The sequence below is a fragment of the Lithobates pipiens genome, unplaced genomic scaffold, assembly GCF_037356315.1.
Source record: "Lithobates pipiens isolate NorthernLeopardFrog02 unplaced genomic scaffold, aLitPip1_a1.2 Scaffold_18, whole genome shotgun sequence".
Taxonomy (NCBI): Eukaryota; Metazoa; Chordata; class Amphibia; order Anura; family Ranidae; genus Lithobates; species Lithobates pipiens.
Genome location: NW_027507758.1, coordinates 124,535,953 through 124,553,818, shown reverse-complemented (window position 1 = coordinate 124,553,818; position 17,866 = coordinate 124,535,953). Strand labels below are relative to the sequence as shown.

Here is a 17,866-nt window from a genome sequence, read left to right as displayed (position 1 = left end):
ATCTAGAGGGTAAACCGTGCCTGTGTGTTATACGCCGATGTCTGTTTTTTTATTTGTTTGTTTTTTTAGCAATGGGGTGGGGATGTTTTGGTCTGCCCCCGGGTGCCACCCATTGAGAGGGTGTCAGGCTCGCAGCCCCGCCTCTCCTGGCCGTGGGATAGCGCTGCCAGTATACTTTAAAGTTCAGAAAATATTACTGACATGGCTTTGTTATATACCACTCCTGCTTCTGTTTAACTATCAATGTAAATCTAAGCCTCTAAATCCCCCAATTAACGCCGCTGTCCTCCTCCTGCTCCGTCTCCTCCTCGAGTGTAGCTTTTGATTGGAGGAGAACATTTACGTGACTGTCAATGAAAGAGAGCAGAGCAGTCACATGACCTGGTCCGGGATTAATGGAGCTATTTAGAAGCTTCGATTTACAATGAGTGACACAGGAGTAGCACATGAGAAAGGGCTGACAGTGATGTTTCCTCAATTTTAGAGTATGCGGGCAGCGCTTTTTTTTTTTTTTTTATTTATTTTTTTATAACTTCCTCTTAAAGTTAGGGTGCATGTTATACGCTGATTAAATACGGTGGCATTATATTAACTGTTTACTTTTTCACATCTGTGAATTGCTTACAACTTTTGGAAGTCTCTTCAGTCCATGTTGTAAATGCCATTTGTCTGTTATCCTTGACATGAATCCATAAGTCATTGAAAAACAGGATGCATTCTGTGTTGCTCAGTATTACAGTAGAGAAATTACCTGCATAGTAGAGCCTTTATCCTTGACATGTTGGTCTGATCAGTTAATATGGCATTTATTTTTAGTTCGTAGCTTCTGGCGGTCTTCAGCAACTGATTGAAATCTTTAACTCTGGAATTTTGGAGCCCAAAGAGCATGAATCTTGGACTGTGGTGAGTTGATGTTGTTTTCGGTATTTCCATTAGATAGTGATGTAATTTGCAATTTCTGCAATGCAAACAAGATAGTACTCTCTGAATCTTAATTTGTATTTAAACCTGAGAACAAATATTTATTACCGGTCATTGGATGTGGTGTCTACATTAGTTTTCTTTTTTTCTTTCCTAGCTTTATTTTCCCATCATTTTTTTGGGTGATCGCCCACAAACTCTAGGTCCCAGATGTCTGGATCTGCCTTAATGAATGGCAGCTGCAGAATTTTCTAAAAACAAGATACAGGCGCCTCTCAGTGTAGACTGTTAAGCATTTAATAATAGAGTAAAGGAATAAAACTCACATGGAGGACATCCGTAATTTGCATGTATAGTAACCTGGTGCAGGGCAACTCCATTGGTCCACACTGAGAGCCGTTTCACGCCACTCGTGGACCGGTCCAGCCATGAGTACATTGACGGTGTATCGTCTACCTAATACAAAGACACTGCAACTTAAAAGGACTATATGATGGAGCCTGCATTGTTATAAAGGCATCTCTGCTTGCTACTATCTACATGTTTGTTACAAGATTTTATAAGGCTAGGATGATCAGGGCCAAAGAGCAGCCATGCCTGGACCTAAGGCATATTGGATTTCAATTTTGCATATTTTACTGTTGTTGACAGGGCATAAAGGGCCTTGACCTATGAAGTCCTCTTCTAAAGCCCATTTGCAAATAGCAGAGCGCTTCTATTTTCCTTGGAAAGGGTATCAACGCTTTGAGCTTGTCAAATGAAAGCAATATAGACTCAAATGACCAAATTCTGGCAAGATGGATGAGCTGTATTCCCTGGCGGACATTGTTTCAATTGCACAGAGCCTGCCTGGTCTTTGTGGATGAGATGACCCAGAAAGAATTTTATTCTAACATCCAGAACCTTCACCATGATCTTTACATCTGTAATCAGGAGTGAAATTGTACGGTTAGACTAATGCCAGCCATAAACGGATTGAAATTCAGTATGTTAAGCAGGAACCAGATACATTTCAATCTGTCTGTGGGCAGGCTGGTTGCAGTATAGCTGCCAGTAGTGATCATTGTGTTCTGTTGGTGGAGAATGCTCTGCACCTGCAGAACACAGCGCTAATTGAGGGGTTTCTCCAACACTAACTGTATTGATGTTGGAATCAAGTAATTTTTCTTTCCTTTAACCTGTGGAAATCATGACAATGTTGGCTTGGAAAGAGTCCAGAGTGGTAGTAGTCGCCTTTCTTGAGATGATTAAAGCTGTAAAGTGTGGCATAAGAATTTCTTGTAAAATCAGGCAGTATAGCCATCAGGGCCTGGACTTTTGCCAGATTCGAGATTTTTTTTTTTTTACTGGAGTTCCTTCACTGTAATATCAGCATTCAGGGAGAGGTTTTTGTTTTGAGATAGTGGGCTGTCAGATATTTCAAATGGACTCTTCCACTTCTTCTGTGGGGAAGGGGCCAGGGAATGAACAAAGCTTGGAGAGGTGGTATTTGAATTCGGCTAGGGTGTTGATTCAGTTACTGGTAAATACGTGATGTCTGGTTCTAAAGGCTGTGGAATTTGGTTGTGGTGTGCTGTAGCGCAAATGTTTAACTTGCATGGTGCCAGGCTTCTTACTATAAAGCATTTTTTTTTCGCTTGGTGTAACTGCCTCCCTCTGAAAGACACAAGTTTAGCCCATTTTTAAGTTGGTCAAGATGAGGACACATGCATGAAGTGGAGTCGGCCTTCTGGTTTTGAGCGATCTGTTCAAGCTCCGATTCTGGTTCCTTCTTTCATTGGTCCCTCTGGCATTGTCGGCAGGAAGCAATCTGTATCACGTGGCCTCTCTCGACTGTTATGTATGTGTCCCAGACTGTGGTGTGGGAGGAAACTTGTCTTCAGTTGAAAATATTCCACCGTAACCATCTGAAGCTTATCCAAAGCTTCCATGTGGGAAAGTATGGAAGAGGAGTTCAAGGTTCAGAAGGAAGGTTTAGATCTTTATAAGAGGGAACGACAGTGAAGTATGACTGGGTCATAATCTGCCCAGGGTACTGAAGGGATAGCTCTGGTATTAAACTGTGATGGAGGATGGATCCATATGTGATTGATAGAGGTATAGAGGTTGCTCCCTCCAAACATCCACCAAGCCAGCCTGAGTGAACAAATAATTGTAGCATATGAAATCAGGGTTAGCAAAGGTAGGGATCCAGAGGATTTATCCATCTTGGGATGTGTAGAGTTAGAGCCTCCACATAGAAATACTGTGCCTCAACCATGTGAGACAAGTAGTTCCAGGAGATGTGAGATAATAATCAAATAGTTTTAATGCCACTTTAGGAAACAAATGTAGCCACCACTTCTAAAGACTGGTAATATGCAATATATTCTGCCTTTGGTTCTTCGGTTTAGTTGTACTTTAACCACTTCAATACCATGCACTCATCCCCCCCTTCCTGCCCAAGCCAATTTTCAGCTTTAAGACCCCTTTCACACCACAATGCTCATAGCGTCAGCGGTAAAATGCCGCTATTTTTAGCGGCGTTTTACCGCCGAGAAAGGGTTAAAACCGCCAGCAATATGCCGAAATAGCGGCGTTTTGCGTGCGGTATTACAGCGCTGCCCCATTGATTTCAATGGGGAGCAGTGGTGGAGGTGCGGTAAACGCACCGCTCCTTCACCGCTCCAAAGAAGCTGCTGGCAGGACTTTTCCCTGATGTCCTGCCAGCGCTGTGAAAGCCCTCGGGCTTTCACACTACAGACAATGGTACAGCTTTTTTAGGGCGGATTGCAGGCGCTATTTCTAATGCTATAGCGCCTGCAAAACGCCCTGGTGTGAAAGGGGTCTAAGAGCTGTCGCTTTTTAAATGACAATTGCGCGGTCATGCTACACTGTACCCGAACTATAATTTTGTTCCCACAAATAGCGCTTACTTTTGGTGGTATTTGATCACTAATGGGGTTTTTATTTTTTGGTAAACAAAAAAAAGTCAGAAAACTTGGAAAAAAAGTATTTGTTTCAGTTATAAAATTTTGTAAATAAGTACGTTTTCTCCTTCACTGATGGGCACTCATAGGTGACACTGATGGGCATTCATAGGTGGCACTAGCAAGCATTACTGATGGGCACCGTGTGGCATCATATATGGGCACTGATTAGCATACTTTTTGGGCACAGCTTGGCACCTCTGGTAGTCATCAGTGGTGGCCATCCCTGGTGGTCCTGGGTGGGTATCCTGGGGGGGCGGCGCTTCCTGTTAACACTGTGATCAGCTGTGATTGGATACAGCTGATCATGTGGTAAAGAGTCTCTATCAGATACTCTTCCTAAAATCTGTGTTGCGCTGTCATTTGATGTCCAGTCCCGATAATGGAACCACCGACCCGGCCGTCATTTTGCTATAGGCTGGGCGGGAATTGGTTAAAAATAGCTCTGGTTTTAATGTAAGCATCGTGTCATTTCAAAATTGAGAGCTGTTAAAAGGAATGAAGAAAGCTTATCATATGTTGATAAAGTAAAAAAAACAACCTGTTTAGTCTAATCAAATTTTGCTGTTTGCCTCCACAGTGGCAGCTGGACTGCTTAGCATGTTTATTAAAGTTGATCTGTCAGTTTGCTGTGGACCCGGCTGATCTGGATCTGGCATATCACGATGTCTTTGCTTGGTCGGGATTAGCAGAGAGCCACAGGAAAAGAGCTTGGCCTGGAAAATCAAGAAAGTCTGGTGCAGATCATTCAAAAGGCCTCCATATACCTCGTTTAACAGAGGTAAATTTACATGCATTCTGTTCTTGATTTAGGAAGATTTTAGTCAGGGTGATTGCATGATTTCTGAAGAACAGATACAGTGCCTTAAAGTATTCATACCCCTCGTAATTTTCCACATTTTGTCATGTTACAACCAGAAACGTAAATGTATCTTATTGGGATTTTATGTGATAGACCAACACAAAGTGGCACATACTTGTGAAGTGGAAGAAAAATGCAAAATTGTTTTAAAATTTTTTTTTTTTTACAAATCTGTGAAAAGTGTGGCGTGCATTTGTATTCAGCCCCCCTGAGTCAATACTTTCTAGAACCACCTTTCCCTGCAATTACAGCTGCAAGTCTTTTTGGGGATGTCTCTACCAGCTTTGCACAACTAGAGAGTGAAATTTTTGTCCATTCTTCTTTGCAAAATGGCTCAAGTTCTGCAGATTGGAAGGAGAGTGTCTGTGAACAGCAAGTCTTGTCACAGATTCTCAATTGGATTTAGGTCTGGACTTTGACTGGGCCATTCTTACACATGGATATGCTTTGATCTAAACTATTTCCTTGTAGCTCTGGCTGTATGTTTAGGGTCGTTGTCCTGCTGCTGGAAGGTGAGCCTCTGCCCCAGTCTCAAGTCTTTTGCAGAGGTTTTCTTCTAAGATTGCCCTGTATTTGACGCCATGCATCTTACCATCAACTCCGACCAGCTTCTCTGCCGAAGCAAGGCATCCCCACAACATGATCCTGCCACCACCATGTTTCATGGTGGAGATGGTGTGTTCAGGGTGATGTGCAGTGTTAGTTTTTTTTTTTTACCACACATAGTGTTTTTCTTTTAGACCAAAAAGTTAAAATTTTTGGTCTCATCTGACCAGAGCACCTTCTTCCACATGTTTGTGTCCCTCACATGGCTTCTCACAAACTGCAAATGGAGCTAGTTATGGCTTTCTTTCAACAATGGCTTTCTTCTTGCCACTCTTCCATAAAGGCCAGATCTGTGAAGTGTTTGACTAATAGTTGTCCTGTGGATCTCTGCAGCTCCTCCAGAGTTACTATGGGCCTCTTGGCTGCTCCTCGGATTATGCTCTCCTTGCTGGACCTGTCCGTTTAGGTGGATGGCCACGTCTTGGTAGGTTTGCATTTATGCCATACTCATTCCTTTTTCGAATGATTGATTGAACAGTGCTCCGTGAGATGTTCAAAGCTTGGGATATTTTTCTATAACCTAACCCTGCTTTAAGCTTCTCCGCAACTTTATCTCTGACCTGTCTGGTGTATTCCTTGACCTTCATGATGCTGTTTGTTCACTAATGATCTCTAACAAACCTGAGGGCTTCACAGAACAGCTGTATTTATACTAAGAATAAATTACACCTAGGTGGACTCTATTTACTAATTTGGTGACTTCTGAAGGAAATTCGTTCCACTAGATTTTAGTTAGGGATATCGGAGTAAAGGAGGCTGAATACAAATGCATGCCACACGTTTCACAGAATTAGTTGTAAAAAAAAAAAAAAAAAAAATTGAAAGCCATTTATCATTTTCTTTCCACTTTACAACTGTGTGCCACTTTGGGTTGGTCTATCACGTAGCATCCCAATAAAATACATTTGTTTTTGGTTGTAACATGCAAAATGTTGAAAATTTCCAGGTGTATAAATACTTCAAGACACTGTATATGTAGCTAATGGCAACGCCATACAGTGTAATGTAAAGCAACGTACACACTATAAGAAAATTTGGTGAACATTTTCGTCAGAGGAACAATCGTATGATTTTCTGATAGTGTGCACACAACTTTCGACAGCCGATTCTGACCTTCCAAACAAATTTCCAAAGGGAGAAACTCCAAAAATGTTCTCATATGGGAACCAAAAGAACAATTTTTTTATTTTTAATGTGTACCGTTTTCATACGATTTTGGGATGAGAAAAATCAGAAACCAAAGACTGCGCATGATCAGAAACCACAAAAAAACTTGCTGTGAAACAACAAGGAAAATTGGTTGAACGTTCGGCTGATTTTATTAGTGTTTACCCCATTTAACAGAACTGCAGTTGGCATTTCTGATCTTACCAGGTTCATGACCGACTGCTCTGAACACTTATGGTGCTAAAAGCAAGATAGAAATGCGGCATTAAGATCCAGAATTTTTTGTGTGGGGGTGTAGGCTAAAACCGAAGATGGGTATTTTACACAAGAGATGCTTTTTTTTTTTTTTCCCTTTCAATGTGATAATATTATTACATCGTTACCAAAGCATCTTCTGTTTTACAGTGCCATGCAATGCTTGTGCCCTACTCCCTCTGGCAACTATAGGTTCTATTTTGGATAGAGCAAGTGAGGGTTATAACCCCTCTGATATCTTTTTTTTCCATCTGTGTCCTATTGTGGAGCTTTCCCTTCGCTTCCTGTCCCATAGCCAAACAGGAAGTGTGAGGAAATCCCTGCAAATTGCACACTTGGAGACCCCCAGGTCACCATTGGAAGACTTCCACTATATTACTTTTCTGGGAACAACCCAAAATTTGGTATTTTCTTTTACTTTCACTTTCAATGATAATGGTAAACAAAACAAATAGAGGATGAATCTCCTTAACAGAAGAACAGACAGCAATAAAAACTGACAGGCGTTCTAATGCCTCTCTGCTCTATCCAAATTTCTTAGTTGTACCTTTTTAGTTATACTTTAATTGCATTCTATGCAATAAGAAAAAAAACAGCTGGGTGCAGCTCCACCCCAGCCCCCTCTTATACTCAACTGAGCCCCATCTAGATCCAGCAATGTGCATGAGAGCAGCGGCTGTCCCGGGTCTCTCTCTGGTCATTGGCTGACACAGCATTGGGAGCCATTGGCTCCTGCTGCTGTCAATCAAATCCAGTGAGCCAATGGGGAGAGAACAGGGGACAGGGCCAAGCCACGCTATAAGTATGAATGGAAAATGTCCATTCACAGGAGTGCAGCCTAGGTGCAAACCTGCTCGAGTGCCCCTATATGCTATTGGGGACATTTGGCGAGGGGGGGAGCTGGTGGGGGGGGGATGCAAAACTAAGAGGATCGGGGCTGCTCTGTGCAAAACCATTGAACAGAGCAGTTAGTATAACCTGTTGTGTTTTTTTTTTTTTTTTGTTCAATTAATACCTTTTTAGAATCCCTTTAACCTAAAAATGAACACAATACCAAAAAATTGGATGAGCAAGTATGTAAAATGTGACACATGGTAGCACATATTACTTTAAAGCAGGGTTCCCATTTAAAAAAATAAATAAAAAATACTGCAGCTGCTGACTTTTAATAATCGGACACTTGCCTGTCCCAGGGTCCAGCGATGCGGGGGATCGAAGCCCCACTCGTCTCCCCCTCCGTTCGGCGGTGCCGTGATTGGCCGCGCCATCATCTGGGACCTGTCACGTGTCCCAGATGATTGACAAGAGGGAGAGGGCAGAGCTGAGCCCTTCCTTGCTCCGAGGGGAAGTGACGTCAAGATCCCAGGCACTGAAGGAGGCAGACTATGAGCAATAGCAACTACTAGCAACAGCCATTTAGAGGTGAATAAAAAAAAAAAAAAAAAAAATGTTTTTAAGGCACATTCATGATTTTTTTTTTTTTTTTTTTTTTGGGGGCGGGGTAGAACACCACTTTAAAAAGCCTATTCAGTGCAAAGTAACACTGTGTCCTGGGAGTCCACCAATAGAGTCCAATATATGACTGATCGTGTGGTTGTGCCTGAGCATTGTCCTAACGATCGATTGCCTAGTTATCCATACAACCAGTCCTGATCTGTACCTAATGTGTTGCAGGTTGTTGACCCACTAAAGCCTAGTACACCTGATCAGAATATTGTATAAAAAATGCTTTCGAAGTGATCGTACGATAATCTGATCATTCGTGATAATTCACCTTTTGTCCAAAATTATCCAAAGGAACAAATGTGAAAATGTTTCTCGTACGATACCAGATTGTACAATTTCTGTTAAATTCAGTACCGTTTTCGCCCAAAAATACAATACAAATACATTTTCAAACTTTTATTCTGTCGTACGAGAATTTTCGTACTTTAGTAACTTCTTCGATATGTACACTAGCATGCATTAGAAAAAACGATAATCTCATTGTGTGTACTAGGCTTTAGTGAATAATTGTTGCTATCCATTGTACTCCAGTCATTGACCTTGCAATCCTTCAGGCCTTCTTTTTTTTTTCTCTCAGAGCTTTTAATCTGTCGGTTTTGATGGAGGAGTGTAGGGCACATTAAAGCACATCATTGTTCATGGTCTCCACTTTTTTGAGAAACATATTAATTTCCTCTGGGAGCCTACATGTTTCAGCTCCACACAAAGAGCTGTCTGTTGCCTGCAGAGTGAATCTGGATGTGGGGGTTTTTCGTTCACCAATGATGTACAGAACACCTCCAGGTTGCTATATTACATTGAAGTTTCCAGTGTGTACAGCACTGCAGATTGAAAAGAAAAGTCAATTTTAAGAACACCTAAAATATGGCTTTTTTTATCAATTATATATGCTATATTTTCTTATTTGATGTTTATTTTCCCACAAAAGTGGAATTGGCCTTTAAAGCTAGAGGACTAATACAAACTTAGCAGCTTCTAAAGGAAGTTGGCAAAAGCAGCACAGGTACTTTTGGTTCCCATTTAGTCAGCTGTTCAATTTTGATTTCCCCTTTTAAGTTTAGTGTTTTTATTTATTTTTTACATTAATTAGCATCTTATCTTATTTTATTTTTTTTGTTGTCTCTCTAATAGGTTTTTTTAGTTCTGGTACAAGGAACATGTATGATTCAGAGGTTGATGTCTGTTGCTTATACCTATGACAATTTAGCCCAAAGGTGAGTTATCAGTTTGCACCCTACATTCACTGTGGGATATAGCATACACCTGTGTGGGTAAAAGTCTTGCTGTATATGTTATACTGAGCAATTAGATCCATACCCCATCCCTTTTTTCTGTGTCTTTGCTGTCTTTGCTCTTGCAGCAAACCCCTGATGAAGGATGCCAAGTCCACCCACTGGCAACTTTTACTGCTCCTACACCCTCATGGGACAAGCAACTTGATATCCCAGGAAGCTGTGGGAGCAGGAACAGGTCAATTTCGCTTAGGTGAGAATAGCAGCCCAGGGGCAAGTCTAGATTAAAACATATGTTTTTAAAAAGTTAAACATGGGGGGGAAAAAAGAAAACCTCTTATGTATGGACACACAGGTTAACGTGGAGGGAGATTTAGAAAAAAAGCTCAAACGCCTGTAAAAGCAGCTTTTTTAGATCAAGTGTGTACGAGTCCTTAACCAGTTCTGGACCGCCGCACGCCGATATATACGTCCTGACTATGAAGGGGGATATCGTTGTTATGGCAGCAATGCTCTCTGCTGCTTACCCGAGCCGTCGGCAGCTGCGATCGGATGCTTTCACTAGCTGGGCATGGAGATGAGTGAGGAGAAGATGGCCCCCACCCGTCTCCATGACATTGCAGGGCGGAAGCGTCATCAAAACGTCACTTCCGCCCATAGCTCTTAAAGGGCCATTTAAAAAAAAAATAATTTAAATGACAATTTGTGAGTTTTTTTTTTTTTGACCCCAGATCTCATATTTAAGAGGTTCTGTAATGCTTTTTTTCTATTACAAGGTATGGTTACATTCCTTGTAATAGGAATAAAAGTGAATATTTTTTTTTAAAACAGTGTAAAAGTGAAGCGTGCAGAAGCGAATGCATACGTGAGTTGCGCCTGCATATGAAAATTCAAAAACCGCACATGTGTGGCTTCGCTGCGATCGGTAGAGCGAGTGCAATAATTCTATCCCTAGATCTCTGTATTTCAAAACGCACATCCTGTAAAAAAAATGTAAACGCTGCCTATTGAGATTTTTAAGTGTAAAAGTTTGTCTCCATTCCACGAGCGGGCGCGATTTTAAAGCGTGACATGTTGGGTATCAATTTACTCGGCCTAATATTATCTTTTGCAATATAAAAAAAAAATTGGACTAACTTTACTGCTGCCTTATTTTTTTTATTTCATAAAAGTGTATTTTTTCCAAACAAAGTATTGCAATAAACGCAATTTTATTCTAGGGTGTTAGAAATAATGATAATGTTTGGGGGTTCCTAGTAATTTTCTAGCAAAATAAACTGTTTTTAACTTGTAAACAACACATCTAAAAAAGAGGTTCGGTCCTTAAGTGATTAAAGCAACAAAAACAAAAATAATTGGGTTTAACTTGAAGCTTAACTAAAGACAAAACTATTTTATTGGTTTTAAATAGCGTGGAGAGGGTACAGAACACCTGTCTGTATTTTTATTGTGGTCTGTGTTCCCATTTGGAGAATTACCTATTTTTTCTTTTCACCTTTCTCACTGATAATGAAAGAAAATCCCATTAGAACAAGAATAAAGAGGACATTTTCCAATGGGGGCAAGGTATTTTGGATATGGGACAGGAAGTGAAAGGAATACTCCCTAATGAGACACAGAGGACAACAAAAAACAGGAGTTATAACCATCCCATAAGTTATCCAAAATGGGGGGGGCGAAATTGGCCTTTTTTAAATTCTACTTTAAAAAGGAAAACAATTTTTTTTGTCTTTGTTGCTTTAAGGACTCATACACAGGGCCACTGATAGGGCAGTACAATTTCATGGGCCCCATCAGGTTACCAGAGGGGCCCAGGAGGTGAAAGCAGAAGAGGGACTTTTTTTTCAATTTTTGGGTGCAGGGATACAATTGCATGCTGTTCTCAGTATACCTGCACAAACTAAAGTTCTTCCTGCTCACTGTGTGCCTCTCCGGCGGATGGATATTACTGTTATATGGCTCCCTTCATCCAGTAAGTGCTGCAGCCTGAGGGACTTATCACTGAGGGCTGAGACAGACAGCAGCAGGAGTAATCTGGACAATGGCAGTGGTGCACAGGCAAGCAGTCCCCTGCACATATACAGACACTAACAGGTCACACTATTGTAGAATGTGCAGTCCCCAGACTCTGTGTGCTCATGGTTATTATCATTGTGATGATCAGGGCACAGCAGGTACTGTATGGCTCTGTCAGTGTAACATGCTGTTGGGTGCTGACTTTCCTGATATATGGCTGTACTGTGTGTTAGACTAACTCAGCACAGCCATAACAACGTCAGCACCACACAGTCATGTTACACTGACAGAGCCATACATCATGAGCACATAGTGAGATACTACTTTTACACATGTGATGGGGGAAGGGACAGTAAAAACACACAGCCAAGCTGCATTTTTACCACCCCCAAACCGCACCCCTTTGATAACCTTTCACCCAAGCTTTGCAATTAGGTCCTTTTTCATGCAGACCTGATTGAAAGCTCCATGTAGGTTTACAGGTATGAACTGACTTGTGTGCATTTAGATCCACCTTCCTCCGTGTCCATTCAGGTAGGAAAAAAAAAAAATTGGAAAAGAATATCCTTTTCTATTTTTCCAGACCTAAATGTGACAGATCAGAGGTAGCCTGATGTAAATGGATACAAGTCGGTGGTGTATGGGGACACAAACTGAAAGGGCACAGATGTCAAAACACTGACATCTCTCCCATTCAGATGCAGTTATGAATGGTGAGGCGCTATAAATGTTACATGTTCCAGCTCCTGCCTCCAGACACCCCCCCCCCCCCCCACCCACCCTGACAGCGTGGAGGCAGGGGCGGAACGAGGGGTGGGGTTGTGGGAGGAGCCAGGGTGGGTTGTGGGCGGGGTCAAGGGGGCCCCGTCAGGTAGGCTGTATGGGGCCCCATGATTTCTAACAGCGGCCCTGCTCATACACACTTGATCTAAAAATGCTGCGTTTGAGGTTTTTTTTTTTTTTTGCCTCTAAACCTCCCTCCATGTTTTTCTGTGTGTCCATACATACTATAGGCTTTTAGAATGCCTTGAAAAAGTATTTATACCCCATGAAATTTTCCATATTTTGTCATGTTACAACCCAAAACGTTAATTTATTTTATTGGGATTTTATGTGATAGACCAACACAAAGTGGCACATAATTGTGAAGTGAAAGAAAAATGATAAATGGTTTTTGTATTTGTATTCAGTCCCTCAGTCAGTCTACAATGTAGAACCATCTTTCGCTGCAATTACAGCTGCAAGTCTCCTTCTCCCTGCTGAATAAGAGCATCCCCACATGATGCTGCCACCACCATGTTTCACAGTGGGGATGGTTTTATTTTCCTTCCACTTGACAATTATGTGCCACTTTGTTGGTCTATCACAAAAAATCACAATAAAATATATTTACGTTTTTGGTTGTAACATGACACAATGTGTAAAATTTCAAGGGGTATGAAATACTGTTTCAAGGCACTGTATAGGATTTTAGAGGTTGAAAAAAGATATCACTTGTACATTCAAGAGAGGAGTTTTTGAGCATAGAAAATGACTGATGCATCTAAACGTGGGAAAACATGCATAACACTAGCTGCTTATAGCGTTTTTTCATTTTAATGACCAGAATAAATGAATATTCTGACCAATGAAATCAATGAATGCCCAAGCACTCAACATGCCTAAATGTGGTTAGAAAAAAACACAGTTTAGGAGTGTTTGCTTTTCAGATGAAAAGTAGCTGAAAAAAAATAAGAGCCCCAGTGTGCACGAGGCCCTTAGAGAGATTTCCTTTAACTTTCTGTCCCAGGAACAACCTTTTTTTCAGACTGAAAATAGAGGAGTCTCCCCAGCTGCCGTAAAACCTGATGGGAGTTCTAATTTTTCCCCACTCCAACCCAAAAAATCCAAAAATGTTTTGGTGATAGATTAACTTTAATAGATAACAGCAGCAATGTATTTTTAATAGGACAGGATCCTGCTTTCTTTTGTTTCTCATTATAGTTGGTGATAGTTGTCTAGGACTATTGCAGATCAGAGGTGCATCACATTTAAAACTTGGTATACAAACGCTTCATTCAGACAAAGTGACTTTTATAGTTTAGAGCATTTTGAAAATTCTAATTTCCTCCTTCTACTTTCCTGATCTGCTCTACATGGCCACCTGCTCTGCCAGCTCAGCATAAACAGCAATTCCCTTTTTAATAAGTTATTACTCTTCTGTAAACAATAGCTTTATTACAGATAGAAGCTAATCTGTATTATTTAATTCAGGGGTCAGCATCCAGTAGATCGCGGCAAGATGACTGGTAGCTCACGGTCTCTGCATGATGACCCACCAATCCAGAACATAAAACAGTGCAAGGCAGAGGGACTACTTGTAAAGTTGGAGCTGTAGTAAGGAGCAAGAGCCGCATAAGTCGATGCTGCCTCTATAATCCTGGCTTCTGCCCCATGTGGAGTGATGCCAACTACACTGCATCTCTTTTCCTGGCTAATGGTCTCCAGATTGGTGCCAGCAGCAGGAAAGAAGAGATCTTTAGGTCAGTGTGAAATAATAGAAAAATAATGGAAGAGAGGGCGCACCAGCCATTATCCCAAGTAAATTTATTTTGTATAAAAAAGATAAAAACTATCTAACAAGCATGTGGAAATCGATACGCATAAACTGGCTTCCATCCCTTGGCTATACAGTCCTGGAACCAGCACTCTCCAGATCATGGGGGAGAACATGTAGGGGTCCCTACTGTTTAACATGTTTTCAACCAGCTTGAGGCTCTGAGGAAGGTGTTTTATCTTCAAAACGCATTAGCCAGCAGGGACACCTTAGCTGCAGTGGCCAGGGTGTACACATTTTGCAGCAAAAGTTATATGCCCCGTCATGGTTGGTGAGTGTAGCACCAGCCAAGCATGACCCATTTAAGTAAATGAGGCCGCTCTGCAGATGCCATGCAACCTTGTGCAGTACAGCAGACAAGGGGTTAAAGCAGGCAGCCTTTTGTTGCTTCCTTGCCACCTGTTTAACCCCTTAAAGTGGGGTGCTTGCAGAGTGGCCCTGTTTATTTGTATCACCCACCAAAAGCAACAGGGGGTTTAATTCCTGTTGCAGCATGTTGTACACCTTTTGACTGCTGCTTCAGCAGCTAAAGGGGTTGGGGATTAGGGGCGGTAAATCCATAAATCAACCCCAGGGTTTTACAACCCCCCAAACTTTGTGTGAATGAACCCTAAGGGTACCACTGCCGAATGCAACTAAAGGCTCATTCACAAGTGCAGCAGGCACAGCTGCTCCTCTGAAAAGTGATCCAAGTGTGTTTGACAGGTGGTGAAGAGGCAATATGTTGCCTCCTCACCACCTGATTTAAACCGATGATTGCCATGCAATGCAGATGATTGTGAAGAGGTAGGACGAAAATTAGAGGTTTAAATTGGATGTGAGGAGGCAACACTGTGCCCGGTGATCTTTGACTTCTCCCATGTTCAGGTAGCTCTCCACCTCTTTAAGATTGCCTACCCCTGATCTAATGTCATTTGCAGCTAGCCACTTCATGCCTTCAGTATTTTGTTTATGCCCTAAATGCTAAATTTTAACATAAAAATGTACCTTGCATGTTAAGATGTTGTGTCATTATTACAGGGTACTGAAAGCTCAATCTGATCATAGGTCAAGGGATGAAGGTAAATGTTTTCTCTGATAAATATTTATCCCTTTTTGTTTTATTGCTTCTGCTTACATCATGATTTGTGCTGAACTGCTAGCATTCTTAGTTTTGCATTTGTGGCATTATATTTTCTAAAAGGTTTTAAACAGATTTAATTCTGATTAAAGCTGTTCTTCACCCTCCAAAACTTCCCTCCTTTGGACCTCTTCGTGAATAGAAAGATTTTTATTCGTCTTATCATCTTTATATTAAAAAAGTAATCTGGACCCACCCTCTTTGCACGTCAGTTTGGAGGAAAAATGGGCTATGGACTTTTTAGGCACAGATTACAACAACTGAATAATTAAAAAATTATTTTATTTATAAAAATATTTTACAAAACAAAGCAATAATCAGTACATAAAAAAATCATCAGATATCCACACCAATTATTCCTCAATTGTGTTTACCACTAAAATAATATAATATAGATCCTCTGTATTAGTGGAGCAGCCACATAATTATCCAATATATGGAATAAAAAAATGATCCAAGCATAGTGGAACATCAATGAGGGTTGAGTGGTGATGTTATGCTCGACATGTTTCGCATCTCTCAACAGACGCTTCTTCTGGAGCTTAATGTAACTAAGAAATAAAATAAAAAATATTATTAAATATTCTAAAAAGATTCATCAGTAAATATGTGCAGTAACGCATTAAAAAGATATGTAGAGACATTGGTTAGGCGACAGACAAGCATCGGTGTACAGCAGGGCACGAAAAGGGAAGGAACACCATGGGGGCGTGTGTAACATAATACAAAGAGTCTTATACCAAGGTTAGAGGGGTTAGATGAGGTCTCTCCCAATGGACCAAAAAGTACCCAAAAGTCACTTACTGAATCACGTAGGAATTCACAAAATGGATGTCCCATAAAACAAAAGGCAAAATGGGACACACACTAGACTGTATATACTATGTATAAGAGCCAAACCCAAAAGGGTAGAATCTAGATAAATTAGAAGGTCCCACAAGGTGAATACTCCTAAAATACTAGATGAGACCAACTCTCCATAAATCGCGGGAAAAGAGGGCCAATGGAGATCGTATTAGACCAAATTAGTACCATAGCGAAGCAATTTTAGGTAAAGATGTCAGCACAACCCAGTGCCAGCCACTAGTACCAAAAGTACAGAGTCTGCAATCCAAAACGACAGATTAAAAAAAAAAGAGGCCAAGATTATTACATAATATCCCCCTTGAAAAGGGTGGAGAAAAAATAGACAAATAAGTCCAAAAACAATACCTCCCGAGAGTCCTGAACAGCCTAGCGTGTAAGCCACCAAAGACCGCAATATGTGTCCTGCAAAGAAAGACGCCGGCGGGGTGTCTTTTGTACACACGTCCTGCCCGTCGTCAACCAATCAGCCATTACGCCGACGTGACGTCATCCGGGCCGGCCACAGGTGTAAAGGCGCATGCGCCCGCAACAGCTACCCGCACCTGCGCATCACAACAATGTGGGTGAACAGTACGCAGGGAGCGAACGGGGCAAGCACCGATACACAGCACTGACCGTCAGGAGTGGGAATACCCATCTACCTGTTCAGACAGGCCCAGTGTCATAGGCTTAACCAAGGCCAATGACTCTGGGTGACCGCATGATGCTCCCAAATACAATGGAAATGGCATGTCGTCCACCAATGCGATTACAAAACATGTGTTAACATATATAATAAAAAAAAAAATCATATAATCTTAATACCTCTTAAATATCAGAGGACAACAAAAAATAAATAACGAAAAAAAGGGAAACGCCACGCTTTTTACAAAAATATGTATACCACTATCTAAAAAAAAACAACACGTATAACATTTTCGGAAAAACGCCCATCTATACTAAGCCAAATAAAAATATATTTAAGTAAATTCATAGAAAAGGCTTGTAGGAATGAGCCTCATTAATACCTAGGGCATTAAGTCGCTCAATCCACACAGTCTCCTTTCTAAGGACCTGTTTGTCCCAATCACCCCCCCCCCCCCTCCCCCCCAATGAATTAGAGGGGACTACTGTAAGCATTGAAGGAGACCATGAGGTGTCGAATTTGAGGTATAAATCTAGGTGTCTACTAACTGATGTAATCATCTCCCCCCGAGGAATAGTAGACATGATCCTTTATGCGGGCACGGAATTGTCTGATGGTTTTGCCCACATAGAAGGCCGAGCATTTGCATAACATTAAATAGACCACTCACAATCAGCATATAAATTGGGAGTAAAGTGTTCACCATTAGGTAATGTGAAATGCTCGCCTGTCTGGACCCATGGGCAAAATGCACACCTGCCATACCTGTGAATCCCCCTTGATGGGCGTCTCTGAGGTGTTGTGGAAAAATGACTGGATGTCAGTTTGTCACGTAAAGAAATTGATCTGCAGAAAGTAATGTTGGGAGACAGGTTAACATATTTAGCCAGAACAGGATCCTCGGTGTGGATGGGCCAATGAGCTGTAAGGATTTTACGGATTTCTGCATGATGACTAGAGAATCTGGTTATAAACCTCACCGTAGAACTCTGTTTAGTGTTTTTTTTGTTTTTATACAGCAAGGAATGTCATGATTGATGCGAGGCTTTATTGTATACTCTGCGTAAAATGGATTTGCTATAACCTCTAGCTTTAAGATGATCTTTGCACGTTATTCGCAGGAA

The 17,866-nt window shown here is 41.3% G+C and overlaps 1 protein-coding gene across 5 annotated transcripts in view; it reads left to right on the top strand.

The window, feature by feature from the left end:
* Window positions 1-17,866, top strand: part of USP34 (ubiquitin specific peptidase 34) — a 305,275-nt gene that overhangs the window by 159,223 nt on the left and 128,186 nt on the right. For all 5 annotated transcript variants that reach the window (XM_077486073.1, XM_077486072.1, XM_077486074.1 and 2 more), the window contains 4 exons: window positions 817-903; window positions 4,471-4,671; window positions 9,418-9,500; window positions 15,151-15,191. In XM_077486073.1, the coding sequence (XP_077342199.1) occupies window positions 817-903; window positions 4,471-4,671; window positions 9,418-9,500; window positions 15,151-15,191 (412 nt within the window). The remainder of the gene's footprint in view (window positions 1-816; window positions 904-4,470; window positions 4,672-9,417; window positions 9,501-15,150; window positions 15,192-17,866) is intronic.